The sequence below is a fragment of the Bos grunniens genome, chromosome 10, assembly GCF_055505025.1.
Source record: "Bos grunniens cultivar Pamir isolate PY7600 chromosome 10, Bosgru_T2T1.0, whole genome shotgun sequence".
Lineage (NCBI taxonomy): Eukaryota > Metazoa > Chordata > Mammalia > Artiodactyla > Bovidae > Bos > Bos grunniens.
Genome location: NC_141174.1, coordinates 98,868,400 through 98,890,800, shown reverse-complemented (window position 1 = coordinate 98,890,800; position 22,401 = coordinate 98,868,400). Strand labels below are relative to the sequence as shown.

The 22,401-nt window shown below is 39.9% G+C and overlaps 1 protein-coding gene across 11 annotated transcripts in view; it reads left to right on the top strand.

The window, feature by feature from the left end:
• KCNN2 (potassium calcium-activated channel subfamily N member 2) overlaps positions 1–22,401 on the top strand; it is a 504,825-nt gene that overhangs the window by 399,019 nt on the left and 83,405 nt on the right. Inside the window, exon 7 of one of the 11 annotated variants that reach the window (XM_086323292.1) lies at positions 9,929–13,641. The exons of 9 other annotated variants lie outside the window; for them this stretch is intronic. In XM_086323292.1, coding sequence (XP_086179418.1) covers positions 9,929–9,974 — 46 coding nt within the window. In that variant the 3' untranslated portion in view covers positions 9,975–13,641. Of the gene's footprint in view, positions 1–8,190; positions 8,470–9,928; positions 13,642–22,401 lie in introns of those variants that run through there. One more of the 11 variants, XM_086323293.1, reaches the window with a different exon arrangement.

The window sequence follows — 22,401 nt, the reverse complement described above, 5'->3', positions numbered from 1 at the left end:
GAAGTGACTGAGTACGCACCAGCTTTCTCAGACAGTACCATGGTTCTGATAACATTTTTATATTAAATTAAGAAAATATTCACACAACGTGCTTTATAGGAGATCCAGAACTCTAATGGTGTTTTAGCCTGATAAGAATTTCACATTAGTGTCACATCACAGCTTCACCCTTCCCACCTCCTCATTCCATGTGATCCTTCAGAGTGGCTCTAGATATGTCTCATTTTGGCTGGGCTTGATCTGGCCCCAGAGGACTATCTTTTCATAGCAGTTTTCAACCTAGGTAAAAATAATGTTCCGTTTCCTTACCCAGTGTTTTTGATGGGCACATTTTTTCATACTGAAGACACATAGGTGGGATGTAACTAAAAATTGAAACACGGTTCTTTCTCCAAACAAATTTATTTTTTGAATGCTGCAGATTTTTGTACCTTTCCAATAGAGCCTTAATTTGTCTTAAGCATTTTCCAATCTATTTTGCACATAGCCTTGGATGTTCTTGATTTAAGCATATATTACATAGCCTTTTTATAGACTTCTTTGTTGGAAAGGAAGAAATCCTGAGTTATGGTTACTTACTAGTGAACCAGCCTATTTAGGTGAAATTGTCAAAAAGAAAAGAAAAAAAAGCCAACATGTGGGTTAAGTCTTGTTAAGGTAGAATACATTTTAAAAGAAGTGTCTGTAATGTGCCCACTTCTATTCAAATTGAAACGAACTTTCTTGGTATGCTTTGAAAGGAAGTACAGTGTCTGAGTGGCCTTTCGGCTCCCCAGGTTTTCATTATCAGTGCGTAGTCACTGGTAGTCTACTAAAACTGCCCCATTCTTCCAATGAGGCTTTTCTAAGATCACCACGAGGCACAAAGGGGCAGGTGACTCAGTCAGATGGCGAGCTCGTGCTGCTGCCGGCGGCATCTCCATATTAAGGATTGTTCAGATGTGTCTTAGTCTTCCATAAAGCAGAGAAATAGGCTGTGTGCTGGTCTCTTAAGGACCAGAAATGCCTGGACACTCCCAAAATAATACTGATGGTATTACATTATTATATCAAATTATATACATTGATCGTTTGGGTGCAATCTTTTCAGTACCTTACCGATCAGCTCCAGTCCTTCTCACCATCGTGGCGCCTGTGGTGACGAGGCCAGGTCACTGAGTCTGACCCCATCCTCCCCTTCGGGCACAGGCTTTGGCTCCTCTCTCTGAGCAGTCGTGAGCCTCATGGGGTGGGCTGTCGTCAGAGACCTGTAGATGACTGCCACAGGGCTGATTGGAATCGTCCAGAAAGCAAGTTCTGCTAAGGCCAGTTGGCATCTTGCCAGGCACATGATTAGCACTTGGATAATTGTTAGCGTCCTTAATTCTCCGAGCCCATTATTTTATAATCATGGGGCTCATTATTGTTGACTGTCCAGAGCCTGTCACAGGATAATGCCCTGTGGCAAACACAGTTGAAAGAGATAAGTGCACACCTCCCCAGTACCTAGCACAAGAAGCTGAGGTCCAGTAAGTCTAGTAACTGTCAGCTGCAAGTCACCTGAGGCAGGGCAGCGAGGCTCATACCCCTGTTTGCACGGAGTGTGGTGTGAATGATCCCAGCTTGGCTCCACCAGGGCAGCATGGTGGCTTTGATTTTCCATGTGCCTGGTACCTGGAGGCATGCCAGCCATCAGTCAGTAGTTGTTGCATAAAAGGATAAGTGGTTAATTCTAATATTTAAGTTTTGTTCTTCATGTGCTATGACTTAATTAGATTGGAACACAGCTCCCCACCTACTCATCCCCCACCAAAAATCCCAAAAAACTCACAGGCCAAAAAAGACAAAATCATACATGTTAAATGAGGAGACTAATAGAAATCTATTCTCCTCAGGGACTTAGGAAGTGCTTCCTAAGTTGTTTTCTACTCAGTAAGTTCGAGTTGCTCTAATTTATGTTAAGATTTATTTCTAAAGTTATTTATTAAGATAAAAAAAGTGCTACCTGTGGCTTCTGGAGCAGACAATGAGATAAGATCAAAAATTCCTACTCATTTCATTTGCATATATATATATATACACACATACATACATATTTACTTTTATATATTGTCATTCTCAATATCTGTACTGGGGGCAGAAATATATATTTTAAAAGAAAGGCATCGTCTTTGCCCTCTAGGAATTTACAGTATAGTAGGGTAACTGTGTGAACACACTCTAACAAGAGAGAGAATAAAATAAGCACCATAGCCAAAGGACAAGCAGATCGATCATAAATCAGAATTTAAATGCTTGGGGAAGACTCCTCAGAGAAGAAAAGATCTGAGTCAGGACTTCAAAATAAATAGAATTTCAAAAGGTCCAAAAGTGAGGAAGACTAGTACAGACAGAAAGAACAGCATAAATACGGGTATGGACCAGGGCAACAGCAGGTGTGGTCACAGAGCAGAGACTTTATAAAGAAGGGCTGTGGTTGGAGATTTAGTTAGACTGGGGCTGATGCACGGGAAAATGAGTCTGGATTTTCATTTATAGCTCTGTTCTCTTAGACTTCCTTTGCAATGCTTGTGTTATTAACACCTGTGTGTGTGTTTTTTTTTTTTTTTTTTTGAGAACCTTTACTAAATTGGCTTTTTTTTCTTGAATACCTTTACTTTAAAAGGAAATGTACTATCACTATGGTCAATAGTAAACCCATATTACTTGCTCTAAATAAATCCAGAAAACCCAACAGAGTTATTAAATTCTCCTTTGACAATCTTCCTTCACTTCTGCTCTGAGCTGAACCTATAGGCTTGTTAAAAAGAGACTGGCAGATGTCTAAGGCCTGATCTTGACCTGCTGACTCTAACTGATGCTTGTTCTTAAACACATCAAAAAGTTCACAAGAAGATTCAAATGACAATAAATGATTAAAATGATATTTTTTAATCCCGAGTCTCTGTGCTAGTGTAATTCATTGTCAAATGCCTCCTGAATCTTTGGCCTGTGTCACTGCCTACGTCTTGCACTTTGAGAAACTCTGCTAGAGAACTGGAGAGGGCACGACAGGCTTTAAGTTATCTGAGTAATACACATGCTCTCTGTGCTTCAGAAGGAAAACCTTGGCAGCCTATTGTAACGGGCTCTAGGGACAAGAAAACCATCCAAGAGCCTATCATAGGATCTGATCTAGGCCAGAAGGGAGGGGCCCAGACTAAGAAGCTGTCTCCTTTCCTGTGCCAAGTCCTGAGAAAGTGGTACCCAGTGATGTGTGGGGGTCAGGGAGAAGGCTTGGAGAGTAATCTGAGATTCTAACTTGTGTGAAGTGGTGAGTGTTGTGGGAATTTAAAGATACACTGAATATGGAAGAAGAGACTTGAATATGGGGCAATGAAGGGATTTCTTTTGGAGGTACCAAAAAGATACTGAAAGAAGAGAATAGGGTGGTTAAGACCAGCTTGGTCTTCATCTAAAGAGATGGGAGGAAGGGAACGGAGGAAAGTAGTTAAGGCTCAAAGAAAGTAAAATTAAGGGAATTTTCATCAGATAACCTCTGGTTTCTGTGAAATGGAAGTTAAAACCATATATGGAAAGCAGATTTGGTGCAGAAAGGACAATAATCTAAATTCAGTAAATGAAAGATAACTTAATCTGTTCTCCACAAGGCCCAGGTATGAATAAGAAGCTTAACTGTCGTATTACAAACACTGTATGTATCTTAAAATATTACAATCTCAGATTCACATGATAATCCTTTAGGACATTCAGTTCGGAACTCATATGCCCTGTTTCTTATGGGTGTCTGAAGGGTCCTGCCTTCTTAGTTCTGAGTGACTTCCACCAACAATCCCCAAATGCACACATCTGTCAGAGTCACAGAATTTTGAAACTTTAGGGGTGAGAGGGACTTTCAAAGTTACCTTGCCAGCTATCAACTTAATTCTTGAATCCTGTCAACCAAACAAAGGGTCATCAAGCTATCCTTGAGACATCAGAGGATGCCCTGGCCAACTCTGAAAAAGAAAAGCCTTTCATTGGACCAACTTATTCTTTTTGTAAATATATCAAAATGTGATGAAACAGTCTTAGCACCTTTACTGGCTAGCTAAACCTGAGTTTCCTGATGACATCTTTCCCCACCCTCTACTGAATCCTGCTGTTGCTGCTAAGTCGCTTCAGTCGTGTCCGACTCTGTGGGACCCCATAGACGGCAGCCCACCAGGCTCCCCCGTCCCTGGGATTCTCCAGGCAAGAACACTGGAGTGGGTTGCCATTTCCTTCTCCAATGCATGAAAGTGAAAAGTGAATCCTACTAGAGCAAAAAGAAAGACTCGTGCTGACATCTTGGTTCATAGCAACAGAATTTACTTGATACAGATAGAGGGTTATTTCTTTTTGATGATGGTTAGAGTATTTTAATTAAACAGTTATAGTGAAATACCATTTAGATACAGATTTTAAGATGCATTGTGTTTTCTCTTCAAAGCCTCTAGAACATTTTCGTCTCTAACCTTCTCAAGCATCACTCCTCACTTTCTACCTGGGGTGATACTACTCTGGCTCTTGGGGTTGGACTGCCAGCTCGCTCGGGCAGTCATTCTCTTTCACGCATTGCTTCAGTTGTCTGCCCGTCAGCCACATATGCCAGCCGGTGGCACGCCAGCCTCTCTTCCAGCACCAGATTGAGGACAGTGACACGTTCCTTACAATCTATTGACTCCTCTCTGAGTGAAACACTGGCCTAACCCAGTGCTGGGCACGTTGAGACTGCTCCATAAATAGCTGACAAATCAGGAGACTGTGTCGGAGAACAGTTTGAAGGATGAGAAGCTCTTTTGTTTCTGAGTAAGAAGGGGAGGCAGATGTCACACCCCTAGCTCCTCTCCCAGTCCTCACAGAATTTAAGGTTATGACACACACTGAGAGAAAGTTAAACAAAGCCGGGGCCGGGTACCTAGCCTTAGGGACGAGAGCCTGCCCCGGAGATGAGATGGTGGGGCAGGAAGCAAGGAGAAGGAGCCGGTGTGGAAACCCTCTCCTTTGCGGCCCTTTCAGATTCGGCCTCGTTTCTGGCTGCTGCGCACACCATGTCTGCTTGAGGTCACCTCGACTTGCAGCTGAGACGGCAGAGAAGAAAAGCGGGTGGTAAAACACTTATTTTCAAGAGTATTGGAAGGGACAGCTGAACTGGGGGCACAAGTGTGGCCTGGTGCAGGGTTGACCCTCCCCTTCGGAGCCGTGAGAGGGGGGGAAGCTGGTCCCCCGGTGTCCCTGGGCCACCTGGCCCGGCCAAGCCTTTCTCATCCTCCTCCTACCCCTGCTGCTCGCACACCATCAGCAGCTCCAAGAGACAAATTCCAGGGCTGGGGATGTTTTCCCTTTAACGGGCATGTGCGGGGGCGCAGTTCTGTCTACTCCTCGGCGCAGAGTTGTGCTTTGCTTCACGTAGGGAGGGAAGGACTCGCTGTGCTCTGAGGGTGAGTCTTCAGTCTGCTCATTCTGTAAAAATTAGCTAATAATGTTTTTGTTTTCCCCTAAAAATAACTGGGAAACAAGGATTTTCTTATTATCCTCAGTCAAGAAAAACTAACCCTGAACTTTGATTTACAGGACAAATAATAAAGGGCCAGGTCCCTTCAGGTATGCCCATGAAATGACTACATGGCTATATGTAAGCTGTTGTCTCTTTAAAAGCGATTCTGTGATTTGATTCCATAGCTTCACTTAAAACATTCAGATAGTAGAAGAAATAGAAAAATGAATAAAGCTTGTTTCATAGCCACTTCTAAATTGTATAACATTTTTGCATGAAATAACATAAAGGAGGGTTTTTTTTAATTATCTCGACTTATATTAAGGCACAGTTGAATAGTATATTTTGCTTTTCCTTTCTGAAAGTTTCACAAAATCAAAAGGATGTATTCATTTTCATAAGGATTTTAGCCGGACATACAGCTTATCGATACCTAAATATGCTTCTAGCTCCATTGAGGGCCTCCTTCAATGGAGAACTGAGGTTAAAAAAAAAACACATCCACATTGAAAAGAGATCTGATTTGCTCATGCGCACATTAACCAGTTCAGTCCCTCCCAGCCCCAATTCTGTGCTTTGTGCTCTGTGGCAGTTTGGAGGCTGTTGGTAGGGTTTTAGAGATGGGTCCACAGGACGGTGATGAACTTTTTTTGCACCATTTACATTATTTAGTCCAGTCTAGCAACGCGTGGTACAGGGTTGCATTATAATAAAGAATAAACACTTCCCTTGTTCTCAGGGAAATGTGCACATACACAGATTAACCACTAAGACATCAGCGCCATAGAAGAAAGATCTCAACTGTGCCTGGAGCTCAGTCATGCTCATGAACTCTTTATTGAACAGCACTGGAAAGTAGATATCATTATCCCATACACCCTCAAGAAGGGTGATGGCATCTTCAAGAGGGGCAAGCATCGGTTCTTGGGGGGATGAATAAATTTTGCTCTATATGTATAAAATTTAAATATATATGAAGTACAAAATCGGATCTATAGTAGCCTGTGGTATCACAATATCATGTGGGTGTTTAGGTTAATAAAGGCTTCTTGGTGTATTGGCAGGGAGTGGGGGAGTGATAGGAAAAACAAGGTTGAGAGATGCAGTTTATCCTTAGGATGTAGCTGCACAGTCTGTAACTCAGGAAACCGAGGTGCTCTGTCTTTGGTTGAACCCCTCTGACTGATCCCGAAGACCACGGTGCTTTGGGAATGTGAGCTGGTGGGGGCGGGGGGGGGGGCGGGTCAACAGTGCGGCCTTTATTTAAGGACTTGGGCTTATTCTTTTAGATTCATCAAGTTTAGCCAAATGTTGATGGAGGCAGCAGAGTGGGCGGCCGGGAACCAGGGAAAAGAAGCTCCCAGTGTTTGTCAGCGGGTTGTTACCATGCACAGATAAGCGTCTTACAACGGTACAACTGCTAAATTCATGTTACATATTTCTGTGATAGCCAAGATGGATTTTTGAAAGGCATTTCAGGGTTTTTAAAAGATGCTGCTGCTGCTGCTAAGTCGCTTTAGTCGTTTCCGATTCTGTGCGACCCAATGGACGGCAGCCCACCAGTCTGCCCCGTCCCTGGGATTCCCCAGGCAAGAACACTGGAGTGGGGTGCCATTGCTTTCTCCTTAAAAGATGCTAGACTGTAAGTTTAAGGCCCTTCTGTACACTTTTTCAGCCTATGTCATTGGCATAAGTTAAAGCTACTAGGCAGATCATTGCACATATTTGCTTTCTTCTGCTCATTCATTGGTTCTCAGCCTTTGAGACACTTAAAGCCCCCAAACATAGGAGATACTCAGTTCTTTCTTTTAAATTGAAGTATAGTTGAATCACAATGTTGTGTACCACAAAGTGATTCACTTTTTTCTTTTTTATATTCTTTTCCACAGTAGGTTTTCCAGGATATTGAATATAGCTCCCTGTGCTGTCCAGTACTGTGCTGTTTACTTTATAGATAGTAGTGCATTCTTATCATTGAATTCATGTGACAACTGCCTCCTCTTGTTGTCACTAGCTAATGACACAAGAGGAGGCAGAGGTGATTTGTAACAAAGGCACTGCAGTTTCGGGTCCCCTGTGTGTGTAGCCAGACCTCTGGGTTGTGTTTACTGAGAGTGAGACCCAAGAGCAGCACATCTCCTTGGTGACACGTGCTTGTCCTCCCAGCCTCTCCACCGGGGTAATCTCCGCTCAAGTCACATAAGGACACTTGGTCACAACACCTTCAATGTCCCTGGCTTCTCATGCCCCAAGTTAAGAGCGGATTTGCAGGGCAATCATAGTTAGGGCATTTTGGACTGAATAATGAATGTAATGATTCAGCAGGGGAAACTTCGAGGATGTGCAAGGGAAAAAGAGCGAGAAGGGGGGGGCCCTGAAATGGAATGGATTTAAAATTTCAGAGCCTAGCAGGCTGGTCTTAGGAGAGCTGCCAAGGGGAGATGTGCTTGCATTGTAGCAGCAGTGTTTCAGGTTAAGTGGGAGAAGAGGACCGTGGCAGTCAGAGGCATCTGACATTGGAGTCAGTTATCAGCGGAAATAATGCATGGCCTCCCAAAGGCTCTTTAAATATAGGATTGATTTCTTATCTGTCTGGAAGGAACTTGGGATAAGTCTGCCTTGAAAATAAACATAATTTGCTGAAGGTTTCTTATATCCAGTGAGTCTGTAATTTTTTTTTTTTTTTCCCAAAGAAATTTTCCTATATTGAGTTGAAGAGAAGCAACACAGAGATGACAGCGCAGAGCCTGGAGCTCCATGGCCTGGATCGGAACCCCAGCTCTGCTGTCTGTCAACTGTGAGGGCTTGTGGGATGTACCCAAACCCCTGGGTCTCAATTTACGCATCTGTAAAGAGGGGTAGAATGGTCCCCACTTACTAACTACTTACTGTTATGAGGATTCAAAAAGTTAATATTTTTAAATGTTACGTAACGGTCTATTATTAATAAAATAAAATCTTTTAAAGACTTACTATGTGCAGAGTTTAGATCTCTTCATTTCAGAACTTAAAAAGACTTTTATCAGTGCTTTTGAAGTTGTATGCATATGTTACTATCTCCTATCCAGAAGCAAATTATTTAAATAAACTTCGGCATGGTTTTGAAGCATCTCATGCTTAGAGGTGCAGATATTTCAAGGTGTGTTTGCATTGTCAGGAGAACCCAAAGAAACAAAACCTGCCCCACTTTGATGCTTCTGGCGCTTTGACAGCTGCGGGTCAGGTGCTGTGTTAGTGTCACATTTGGTAACCTAAGCGGCTGCCTCTGAGGACCCTGCTCTTCTTGTAGCTCTCTCAGGTAGCTTTCACTCACAACCTCAATTATCTTCTCAGCGGAGGAGCTGCTGGGGTCCTTGTCCTGGTTTCTGCTCTCAGACCAGTGTTTCCCTCTCCTTGCTTCTCAGAAGACTTCTTAGAAGACCCTGCTTCATAGAAGCACCTGCTTTTTTTCTTTTTTCAACTTTTTCTTTTGTTTTGGTGTATAGCCAATTAACAATGTTGTGTTAGTTTCAAATGAACAGTGGAGGGACTCAGCCGTACACATACGTGTATCCATTCTCCCCCAAACTCCCCTCCCATCCAGGCTGCCACATAACATTGAGCAGAGTTCCATGCAGTAGGTCCTTGTTGGTTATCCACTTTAAATATAACAGTGTATACCGTAAGTTCTTTCTCTAAGTCTTTGAGTCTGTTTTGTAAGATGATACAAATGTATCATTTCTTTTTAAATTCCTTATAAAAGGAATGTCATGATCTTTCTCCTTCTCTGACTTTCTTCACTCAGTATGACAATCTCTAGGTCCATCCATGTTGATGCAAATGGCATTATTTCATTCTTTTTACTGACTAATAGTCCATTGCACAAACGTACCACATGGTCTTTATTCATTCCTCTGTCGATGATTTAGGTTGTTTCCATGTCTTAGCTATTGTAAACAGTGTTGTAGTATCTGCTTTAGATGCCCCTTCTGGTTGCAGCTCTTTCCTTTACTCTTGGCCACTGCCCTGAGCACACTGAAGATTTGCTTAATTTCTCTCCGCTACATGGTAGTCGTCATTCCCTAAGCTGTCAATACCTGCATAGACAGCACATCCCTCACCCTGGATGCCTGGATCCTTGAGCTTGCTGTCTTTGTCCTCTGTCCCACCCCATCTACCCACTCCCACGGCACTGCCTAGACTAGTGCTTCTCAAGCTTTACTATTTGGAGAAGTTGCCTGGGGATCTTGTTAAAACACAAGTTAGATTCAATATGGTACGGGGAGGGAGGAGGGAGGAGGGTTCAGGATGGGGAACACGTGTATACCTGTGGCAGACTCATGTTGATATATGGCAAAACCAATACAATATTGTAAAGTTAAAAAATAAAATTAAATTAAATTAAAAAAAAATAGGTCTGAGCTGGGGCCTGAGATTCTGTGTTTCTTGCAGGCTTCCGGGTGATACTGATGCTGTTCGTCCAAGGACCACAATTTGAGTAATAAGGCTCGCAACTGTCCAAAGCATCTCACCTGCAAATCCTGTTGGCTCTACCTTCAAAATATCATCCAGCATTAATTCACTTTCCAGTATCTACCAGCTATTGCTGTGGTCCAAGTCACCCCTATTTCTCATTATTAAAGGGGAAATAGGTTGTAAAGAATGAGTCACACCAAATCACTTTATTGTATGCTTAAAACTAACATAATATTATTAATCAACTATACTTCAATTAAAAATTAAATAAGAAAAAGATTGACTCGCATCATCGCCTCCTGTCTGGGCTCCTCTGGCCACACTGCACCTACGGCAGGTCCCCACCCGGCACCCAGAGATCCTTTAAAATGCAGATCCGATCATATAAACCCTCCAGGAACTTTCCATTATACTTTGTTTTTTTTCTTTTTTAAATTTTATTTTATTTAACTTTACAATATTGTATTGGTTTTGCCATATATCAAAATGAATCTGCCACAGGTATACACGTGTTCCCCATCCTGAACCCTCCTCCCTCCTCCCTCCTCCCTCCCCATACCATCCCTCTGGGTCGTCCCAGTGCACCAGCCCCAAGCATCCAGTATCGTGCATTGAACCTGGACTGGCGACTCGTTTCGTATATGATATTATACATATTTCATGCCATTCTCCCAAATCATCCCACCCTCTCCCTTTCCCACAGAGTCCAAAAGACTGTTCTATACATCAGTGTCTCTTTTGCTGTCTTGTATACAGGGTTATTGTTACCATCTTTCTAAATTCCATATATATGCATTAGTATACTGTATTGGTGTTTTTCCTTCTGGCTTACTTCACTCTGTATAATAGGCTCCAGTTTCATCCACCTCATTAGAACTGATTCAAATGTATTCTTTTTAATGGCTGAGTAGTACTCCATTGTGTATATGTACCACAGCTTTCTTATCCATTCATCTGCTGATGGACATCTACTTTGAATACATCCAAAGGCTTTTCCTTCTGGCTGTTTCTCCACACTGGCTTCCTCCTCCTCTTCCTCACACTCCTCACATCTGCCCCTGCCTCAAGGCCTGTGCACTTCCCTCTGCCCTGAACACCCTCCTCACTTTTGCACACACTCTTCCTCACCACACTCAGCCCCAGGATCAGTCATCCCCTCTTCAGGGAAGTGGGTTCTGACAACACATTGACAGCTGTCCCCACTCGCTCCCCAGACCCGGCACTATCTGCCCCTTACTCTGCTGTTTGCCTCTTGTTCCCTGACATTCTTCTGTCATGAAAGTCATAGTAGTTTCTGCATGCCAGGCAGTGTTCTAAGTGCTTTGCAGGTATTAATTCTTTGAACTTCTTAATATCCTGTAGGGTAACAATATTATCATTCCCCCAGTTTACAAATGAGGGAACTGAGACACCAAGAGGCTCAGTCACTTTCAGAGATCAGATAGCTGTTAAGGAGCCAGCGTTTGAGCTTGGCTGTCTGACTTCAGAATCCATGCTCCAAACCATTCTGCCTTCCACTGTTAAACGTTCGATATAAATATATTTTTAGAAATATAAGTATTTGTTATTACCTATCTCTCTGACTGGAATGTAAGGTCCATGCAGACCAAGACTTAATTCCTTCCAGTTTCTACTGTGTCTCCAGTGCTTAGAACCCTAGTAGGCACTCCAGAATGAAGGAATTCTGCTAGCTTTACTCTCTGTATTTAAAAGCATCATTTAGTTGTTTAAAGAAATTAATGTAAAGATTAGTATTTTCACTAAAGTCTGGGGCCTTTTTTACATAAGAGTATATGTTACTTAGGTTGTAAATTTTTGATAAATCTACTTAACATTATATATTTAAAACCTAGTCTCCCTTAAGAATTTAAGCTCAACTTATAAATCTCAATGTACTACTGATAAATATAGTTAAATTAAAAATAGCTTTACTGATACTTTCATTAATGGTTGATTGATTCAAGTTGATACGACTGTATTCTTAAACAGTTGTTCTCATTTACAAACTTGGTTAATTAAATTGCTTTCACTGTTTTAAGTTCTATTATAATTTAATGTATTCATTTTTCTTTTTAAGTCTTTGAAATGCCTGACAAGAAACGTTTACAATGCCAACAAGCCAAACTTCTCAAACCCTTCAACGACTCTTATTTATCTAATAAACTAAACTTACAGCAGATCAAACTCACTTAAACACCCTAACACTGTTTTACAAATTTAATCAAATGATTTAACATCTCTTAGCATGAAATCACAACTCTGATTAAAAAAGAATAGATTAATCCTAAACTTTACTTGTAAAACAACTAGTAGAAAAGGATTGTTATATGGCATTATTTCTGTAAACTTTTGAGCCTAGTTAGTATTCATACATGCAGCCTGCTTGGCGAGGGTTCTCTGCTCCAAGGCAGTCTGAAGCAGCCATCCAGCTGTTCACTGAGTCACACACAGGGCAGAAAGCCTGTGTTCATCTGATCACTAGATCTAACCACACTGCAGAGGGACATGCCAGGCCTTTTCTTCTAGTTGTTCTGATAACGAGATTTGGAGGCCACCTTCTTTAGATTCAGTTAATTCTCACCTCTGTGTCTCAATTTCGTGTGCTTTCCTTGCCTGCTTCTTTTGCAATTTTTTATTCAGTTTTTGGGCTTTGATTACAGCCACCTCCCTGATTGTGACTGAATTCTTCATTCTTTCCCACTGGTCCACTTCATCCCCTTGAATCATGCTGACAGTGAACATTTGTCAAACTGTGTGTATTTCAGTTCACTGATCTTTTGTTTAACTAATAACTTCATTGAGTAGTAACTCACATGTATCAATACATCATTCCTTTAATGGCTCAGTAATATTCCATTGTATGAAGAGACCACATTTTTCTAACCCATTTCTCAGTTGATAGACATTTGGGTTGTCCCCAACTTTTGGCTTCCCCAGTAGCTCAGCCAAGATCCCCTGGAGACGGAATAGGCTGCCCACTCAAGTATTCATGCACTTCCCTAGTGGCTCAGTTGGTAAAGAATCCACCTGCAATGCAGGAGACCTGGGTTCCATCCCTGGGTTGGGAAGATCCCCTGGAGGAGGGCATGGCAACCCACTCCAATATTCTTGCCTGGAGAATCCATGGACAGAGGAGCCTGGCGGGCTACAATCCATGGGGTCTCAAAGAGTTGGAAACGACTGAGCGACTAAGTGTGCGTGCGCACACACACATTTTTGGCTATTAGGAATAAAGCTGCTGTGAAGATTCATGTACAAGTTTTTACATGTACATATTTTTTAGTTCTTTTGAGTTTATTTCTAGGAGTAGAATTGCTAGATCCTGTGATAACTCCATTTAATCACTTGAGTAGATGCCAAAGTGTGCTCACCACTTTACATTTACAGGAGTGTGTAAGTATTCCAATTTCTTTTATATTCTCATCAGCACTTTTCTGACTTTTTGATTCTAGGCAATTCTACTAGGTGTGAAGTGGTGTCTCATTGTGGATTTTATTTGTGTTTCCCTAATGGCCAGTGATAATGTACATTTTTTCATGTGCTCATTGGCAATTTGTGTACTTTGGGAAAAATGTCTATTCATATCTTTATCCCATATTGTAGTTGTGTTGTTTTTTTATTATTAAACTGGAAAAGTTCTTAATATATTCTAGATATAAGTTTCTTATTAAAAACTCAATTTGCAAATATTTTCATTCATTTGTTGGTTTTCTTTTCACTTCATTGATGGTGTACTTGGAAACACAGTTTTTAATCAAGTCCAGTTTATATGTTGTTGCTTATGTGTTTGATTCATATCTAAGAATCTATTAACAAATTTAAGTTCATACAGATTTACCACTAAGTTTTCTTCTAAGTGAGGCTTCTCAGGTGGTACAACGGTAAAGAATCTGCCTGCTGATGCAGGAGACATTGGAGACAGGTTCGATCTCTGGGTCTGGAAGATCTCCTGGAGGAAGAAATGGCAACCCACTCCAGTATTTTTGCCTGGAAAATCCCAGGGATAGAGGAGCCTGGTGGGCTACAGTCCACAGGGTCACAGAGTTGGACATGGCTGAGCGACTAACACTTTCTTCTAAGTTACATAGTTTTAGTTCTTACATTTAGATTCTTCATCTATCTTGAAGTAATTTTTATGCCATGGTATAAGATATCTCATTCTTATGCGTGTGGTTCTGCAGTTGTCCCAGCACCATTTCTTGAAAGATTGTTATTTCCTCCACTGTATGCTTTTGGTGCCCTTGTTGAAAAATCAGTGGACCATATGGGTTTATTTCTGAGCCCTCTACTTCTATTCCATTGATCTCTCTGTCTATCCTTACTTCAGTACCATTTTGTCTTGATTATCCTTGCTTGGTGGTAAGTTTTCAAATTGCAAAGTTTTAGTCCACAGCTTTGTTCCTCTTTTTCAAGATCGTTTCACCCTTGAAAAGAAAAGAAGGAAAGTGAAGTTGCTCAGTCATGTCTGACTCTTTGCAACCCCATGGGCTGTAGTCCACTAGGCTCCTCTATCCATGGAATTTTCCAGGTAAGAGTACTGGAGTGGGTTGCCATTTCCTTCTCCAAGGAGTCCCTTGAAATCCCGTGGATTATAGGGTCAGTTTTGTCAGTATCTACAAAGAACCTAACTGGAATTTCTGATAGATATTGCATTGAAGATCACTTTGGGGAGTTGTTTCCTATCTTAAGACGATAAAGTCTTCTGATCCATGAACATTATATGTACATATTTAATTTCTTTCAGCCATGTTTTGTACTTTTCAGAGTATATGTTTTGCACTTCTTTTCTTAAGTTTATTCCTAAATATTTTATTCTCTTTGATGCTAATTTAAATGACATTATGTTTTTAACTTCATTTTCAGATTGTTCATTACAAGGGTACAATTGATTTGTGTATATTGATCTTGGATCCTGTCACCTTGCTGAGTTTGTTTATTAGGTCTAATATTTTTTAGAGGGTTCCTTAGGATTGTCTGTATATGAGATCATGTCATCTGCAAATAGAGATAGTTTCACTTCTTCCCAGTATGAATGCCTTTTACTTCAGTTTTTGTCTGATTGCTGTTCTAGAATGTCTAGTACAATGTTGAGTAGAAGCAGTAAGAGTGGACATTCTTGACTTGTTCCTGATCTTAAAGGGGGTGTATCCAGTCTTTTACCACTAAGCGTAATGTTAGCTGAGAGTTTTTCATAGATTAGAAGGCCTTTTTCAGATTGAGGGAAGATCCCTTACATTCTTAGTTTTGTGAGTGTTTTTGTCATGAATGGGTGTTACAGTTTTGTCATATACTTTGTCTATGTCTAATGAAATAATCATGTTATTTTGTGTTTTATTCTGTCAATATGGTATATTACATTAATTGATTTTTTAATGTTAAACCAACCTTGTGTTCCTAGGATAAAGCCCACTTGGTCATGTTGTCTAATTCTTTTTATATATTGCTAGGTTTGGTTTGCCAGAATTGGGGTGGAGGGTCAGAATTCTTGCATCCATATTCATAATAGATATCAGTCTATAGTATTTTCTCTCGTGATGTCTGATTTTAATGTCAAGTAAATACTAGCTAATGGAATGAGTTAGGAAATATCCCCTCCTCTTTTCTTTTTCAGAAGTGTTTATGGAGAATTGGTATTAATTCTTCTTTAAACATTTGAAAGAATTAATTGATGTCTTTTTGGGCTTCTCCTCTGACTTTCTGTCCCATCTAGCTTATTTTTTAAAATTTCTGCCAAATATGAATATCTGGAATATCAGTGACTATTTGAACTAAATTTTTTAAATGTTGTAGCATTTTATATTGCTGTTACAGGATGAAAAATAACACCCAAATAAGAACTTTTCTAGACTTGTGTATTAAATGGTTTCACATCACGAAGGGAGGAGAATCACCAGGAATGTTTCAAATCATGTCCAGGAGCTGCTTTCTAAAGGTTATAGTTTTACCTTTCCAATCTTTTCCCTCAGTTTGTAGGCAGATTTTTCTAATGGAAGTGCATAAATCTAAGTTCTAAATCTTTCCACGGGTTGAAGCACTGTAAGAAAGGAAAGGACAGTCTCACATTTCATAGACTACAGGGAATATATTATTGATTTCTTTTAATAAGCCAAGTGGGCCGTACCTATTGCCTATGACCTTAAAGATGCTGACGTCATCTCTGGACCATCTCTGTGCATGCCTGTTTTCTTTCTGTTCCCTTTCACCCTGTGCCTTTCCCTAGAGCACCCTTGGGCCTGGAACTCCTCTGTCTTTTGGTTCAACAAGGTCTCTCCTTTCTGCTCACCAGGTACTTTGGAAATCTTGCCATTTTTTGGAAAGATTTTCCATAAATATAAAAAAACCTGACATGTGGGTGCAGTAGGAGTGCTTGAATGCAGGGGAGAAAGAAGAGAAGAAGAGACACTGAATAGGGCTGGTGGAGGACGAGGGGTTTCCCCTATGCGAGGATTTTCCAGTAGGTGGGGATGGGGGATTCCAAAGCAGGACAACAGCTCAAGTGGCTCTGTGGGTATTTCTCTGGCTTATAAATTCCCATCAAACCTGTCCCAGGCTTGTTTATTAAAACCTGAATAATATTAATGTTGGTCTCAGAGTTTATAGATTCAATTCTCTGAAACTGCTTTCCTCCAGTTGGTGATACAAGCGCTGTATATAGAATATTCCTCTTGTGTGCTGATTTCTCCTGGAGTATTCCCCCATAGTTTTCATTAAAGAGGTCTTCCCCAGATAAAGAAAGGCTTTTTCTTCAAAAAGTTTTGAAGATTGGTCTGGATGCAGAGAGAAAGCCTATTAATAAGATGGGGAATAAGCTAAAACACCTATAGGCCTTTGAACACTTAAATGTTTCATTCTGTTCCATCTTTTTTTATCGTTAGGATTATTTAATTTCTTTTTAAAAATTTTAGTGGATAATTGCTTTACAATGTTGTGTTGCTTTCTGCCATACATCAACATGAATCAGCCATGATAGCTGAGTTGGTAAAGAATCTGCCTGCAATGCAGAAGACCCTGGTTTGATCCCTGGGTCAGACAGATCCCCTGGAGAAGGGATAGGCTACCCACTCCAGTATTCCTGGGCTTCCCTTATGGCTCAGCTGGTAAAGAATCCGCCTGCAATGAGGGAGACCTGCGTTCGATACCTAGGTTGGGAAGATCTACTGGAGAAGGAAAAGGCTACCCACTCCAGTATTCTGGCCTGGAGAATTCCAGGGACTATATAGTCCATGGACTGTATAGTCCATGGGGTCACAAAGAGCCAGACACGACTGAGCTATTTTCACTTTCATGCATATGTCCCCTCCCTCTTGAATCTCCCTCCCACCTCCCATACCATCCCACTCCTCTAGGTTGTCACAGAGCACCAGGTTTGATGATGCCTTTTGCCATATTTAGCATTGCTTCGTAGCAGAGTGAATCCATCACAGACATGTATAAATAAATTAGTAGCATTAATTTAAAATTGCTATTTCAGACCGAAATTGTATAAGCCTTTGTCTCTTGTGAGAATGCATCGTCTAATGGCCATTTGGCTTTTATGAAAGGGCCATATATGCATGAGAAGATAAGGAGGAGTGGAATGTAATGCCTCAGGCCTACCTGTGTCACGAGTTAGGAGTAATAAACCGTATTTATTTCAGTGCATTTAAGGGCTGCTCAATGATTATGGCCTCTTCCTCTGTTTCTTTATATCTTTCATATTTATTCAAGATGATAGCTCTTTTATCTGTATTAATTCTTGGTTTTAGAAAGTAATTTTGTTAGACTGTGGATTTTCATTTCGTTCTCTCTGTTTTATGGGGATTTTCTCATTAGAATAATGAAAGAATATTTTAATAACAAATACAAAAAGTAATAAATGCTTTAAAGGAACAAGCGTTAAATGAATCCACTACACCCTTTAAGGGCAATATTAGTTCTTGCAGACACATTTACAATACGTTATTATACTATGGAATAGTTGATATCTCCTAAACCATAATTGTAATTCTGTTCCTTGAACCTACAAAATGCTAGTTTTGAACACTTTAGAAAAGTGTCTTTTCAATATAACCTACTTTTCTTTCTATAGAAGTATTTGTTTTAAAAGTATTTTTAAAACACAGGTACATTTTTTATAAGACCACCAAAGAGAATTTCATCCAGATGTAATCAATGTTAAGTAACTGTTTCCTAGTGGTTTTAAATTTTCTATTCATTGTCTTTTCACTTCTCAAGACTCTGTAACTAGGATGGAATCCAAAGCCCCTGGTGGAGTCTTTTTTTTAATTTTAATTTATATTTATTTATTTTAATTGGAGGCTAATTACTTTACAATATTGTATTGGTTCTGCCACATATCAACATGAATCCGCCACGGGTGTACACGTGTTCCCCATCCTCTTGAGGACACGCTAGTCTGGCCTGTGCTTTGCTCTTAACTGTATTTTAGCCACGTCTTCCTCCCCTTCTCGTTGCTCCAGATACCACATAACTCTTGCGTTTGGGCTCCTCAGAAAGCCAGAACTTTTCTGTCTTGGTGCTTTGGAATATGATGTTTCCTCTACCAGCAAATTCCCTTTCCAGTGTCATCTTTTCTTTTTTTGTCCTTCAGCCGCAAAATTGAGTTTGTCATACTCTGCAGTTCATTCCATCTTTTTTAGTTTTATTATTTTTTTCTCTTCAGATCCCATGCTTTCTCTCCCTTTTCCCTTTCCCACAAAAGTAGCCATTTTGTTAAGTATGTGTTTAGAGATATGCCCATCTCTGATATATTGTGCTTTCTGTGAGTGTATGTTTTTACGTTTCATTAATGGTATTGCATAATAAATCTCATTGCGCTTCTTGTCCCTTCCCAACATTGTTTTGGGGACCATTTCTGTTGCTGTTTTGCCAGCCTAGCTTATCCATTCTAGTACGGGGTAGTACTCCATTGCACGTGCTTGCCACAGTTATCTTTCTCCGGTGACGGGCACCAACGCCATGCTGGGGACAATATCCTCACACGTATTCTTTCATCCATCTCTTCACAGGGTTAGTCCCTGCTCCTCTTTTAGGTCCAGTCTTAATGTCACTTCCTCAAAGTCACATCGCCTGGCCTTTAGTACCATGCTACGCCCATTTCCTGTCTAAATTCGGCTCCCTTGTGGGCTCCTGGGACATTTCTTGAAAATGGTTGTTAGAGTTTGCAACCATATATTTATTTTGATGATTTTGGCATTTTGTTTTGATGATTGTCTTTCTTACCAGACTGTGAGCGCTTTGGCTGTAGGGACCGTAATCTATTCTGTTCATCACTCTTTCCTACTGCTTAATACAGTGCCTTTCACTCAGTTGAGGTCATGCTATACATAATATTGTACGTTTTTAACATTATACTACGACAGTTGTGATATAGAAGCATGTTTTAATATTTAAGAGGCTTCATTTTTTAGAGTAGTTTTAGATGCACAGCACAGTTGAGCAGAAAGAATTCCCATATACCCGCTCACCTCCTCACACGTAGCCTTCCCCTCCATCAACATCCAGCGTCAGTATGGTATCTTTGTTACAGGCGATGAACCTTCGTTGACCCATCATTATCAAGCCAAGTTCACAATTTATGAAAAAGCTCATCTTGGTGTTATGCATTCTCTGAGTGTGGAAAAATGTGGAATGACAAGTATCTACCTTTACGGTATTTACAGTATCATACAGAGTAGTTTGACTGCCCTAAAAATTCCCCATGCTCCACCTGTTTATCCCTCCCTTCCTATGTCAAACCCTACACCAACCATTAATTTTTTTTTTTTTTACTGTATTCACAGTTTTGTCTATTGTTTTCTTGAATGTTATATAGTTGGAATCATACAATATGTGGCCTTTTAAGATTGGCTTTTTTCATTTAGCAGTATGCATTTGAGGCTCCTCCATGTCTTTTAATGACTTTATAGTTCTTTTATTTTTTTAGCGTTGAATAATGCTCCATTGTCTAGACATACCAAAATTTATCTACCCATTTATTAAAGGCATGTTGGTTGCTTCTGAGTTTTAGCAATTCTTAGTAAAGCTTTTATAAATATTTATGGGCTTTCCATTTATGGCTCAATGGTAAAGAATTTGCCTGCCAAGTGAGAGATATGGGTTTGATCCCTGAGTTGGGAAGATCTTCTGGAGAAGGAAATGGAAACCCACTCCAGTATTCTTGCCTGGAAAATCCCATGGAGAGAATAGCCTGGCACGCTGTAGTCCATGGGGGTCACAAAAGAGTTAGAAATGGCGTAGTGACTAAACAAGGGTGAGGGCTTAGATAGTTTTTTAATATCTTTATTCTTTGCTAATATAAGCATTCAGTGCTGTAAATTTCCTTCTAAACACTACTTTCACTTCATCCTACAGATTTCTATTAGTGTTTTCATTTGCATTTAGTTCAGATATTTTTTAATTTCTCCTGAGACTTGTCCTAGGACCTTTGTGAAGTTTTGAATGTTGTTTAATCTCCAAGTATTAAAACTTTCCAGCTATCTTTCTGATATTGGTTTCTGGTTTAATTTTCAGTGTTCTATAAGCATACATAGTATGATTTCTATTTTTTTTATATTTTTAAGGTCTGTTTAATGGTCCAGAATGTGGTCTATCTTAGTGACTATGTGATCTTGAGAAGAATATGTATTCTGCTGTTAATGAGCAAAGTATTCTATAAATGTCAATTAAATCCAGCCAGTTGATTATACTGTTCAGTTCAACTATATCCTTAGTAATTACTGCCTATTGGAACTTACAGTTACTAGTAGCAAAATGTCAGTCTCCACCTATAATAGTGAGTTTATCTATTTATCTTTCCATTTTTACCAGATTATTGATTCAAAATTGACCCCTTTATCATTATATAATAATCCTGTTTTTATTCCTGCTAATTTTCCTTGCTCTGAAATCTACTCTGTTTGAAATTAATACAGATACTCCAGGTTTCTTTTGATTAGTATTGCCATGATATATCTTTCACCATCTTCTTACTTCAATTCACATGTGTCTTAATTTTTAAAGTGGGTTTTTTTGTGAACAGCATATAGTTTAGTATTGGTTTTTGATTCACTCGAATGATTCTAATTCATTCATTTCATTCATTATGACTTATTCATTCATTTAGTTAATAATATGTGAACTAAATGCAAATGAAAACACTACTCTGTCGGAGAAGGCGATGGCACCCCACTCTAGTACTCTTGCCTGGAAAATCCCATGGACGGAGGAGCCTGGTAGGCTGCAGTCCATGGGGTCACTAAGAGTCGGACACGACTGAGCGACTTCACTTTCACTTTTCACTTTCATGCATTGGAGAAGGAAATGGTAACGCACTCCAGTGTTCTTGCCTGGAGAATCCCAGGGACGGGGAGCCTGGTGGGCTGCCGTCTATGGCGTTGCACAGAGTCGGACACGACTGAAGCGACTTAGCAGCAGCAGTGCTTTAATTGGTCTATTAGACCGTTGACGTTTAGAGTGATTACTAATACAGTCAGATTAATATCTACCATATTTGTTGTTTTCTGCTCATTGCTCTTATTCTTTCTCGTTTTTGTCTTTTGCCCCTTTCACCTTTTTCGTTTTTATTTGAGCATTTTATGTAATTTTGCTTTCTTTCCTTTCTTAGCATATCAATTATACTTCTTTTTTTCCTGGTGGTTGTCCTAGAGTTTGTAGTGGACATTTGCAACTAATCCAGGTCCACCTTCACATAACACCACAGGCATGCCTTGTTTTATTGTGCTTTGCTTTAGTGGATGTCACTTGTACTGCATGTTTTACAAAGTGAAGATTTGTGACAATCCTGTGTCAAGCAAGTCTATTGGTGCCATTTTTCGAACAGCATTTGCTCACTTTATGTCTATGTCTCACATTTTTATAATTCTCACAATATTTCAAGCTTTATTATTATTATATTTGTTATGGTGGTCTGTGATCAGTGATCTTTTATGTTACTACTATGAAGCATTAAAGTCTCAGATGATGGTTAGCATGTTTTAACAATGAAGTATTTTTAAATTAAGGTATATATGTTGTTTTATAAACACAATGCTATTGCATACTAAACAGGTTACAGTGTAGAGAGAGCATAACTTTTCTATGGGAAATGAAAAACTTTTGTGACTTGCTTTTCTGTGATACTTATTTTATTGCAGTGATCTGGAACTAAACCCACAATACCTCTCAGACTTGCCTCTGTATGGCTTCACTGGGTGGTACAAGTTTCTTATAACAAAGTATTGTAATTCTTTCCTCTTGTCTTATATCATTGCTGTTGTTATTTCAATTATCCATAATCTACAATCACCAAATACATTGTTGCCATTATTAATTTAATCAAACTATTATCTGTTATATCAATTAAGAATAAGAAAAAGAACCCAGTATTAAAAATTTACCTTCACGTATTCCTACTCTAGTGCTTTTTATGTTCTTTATGGACATTCAAGTTTCTGACCTGTATCATTTTC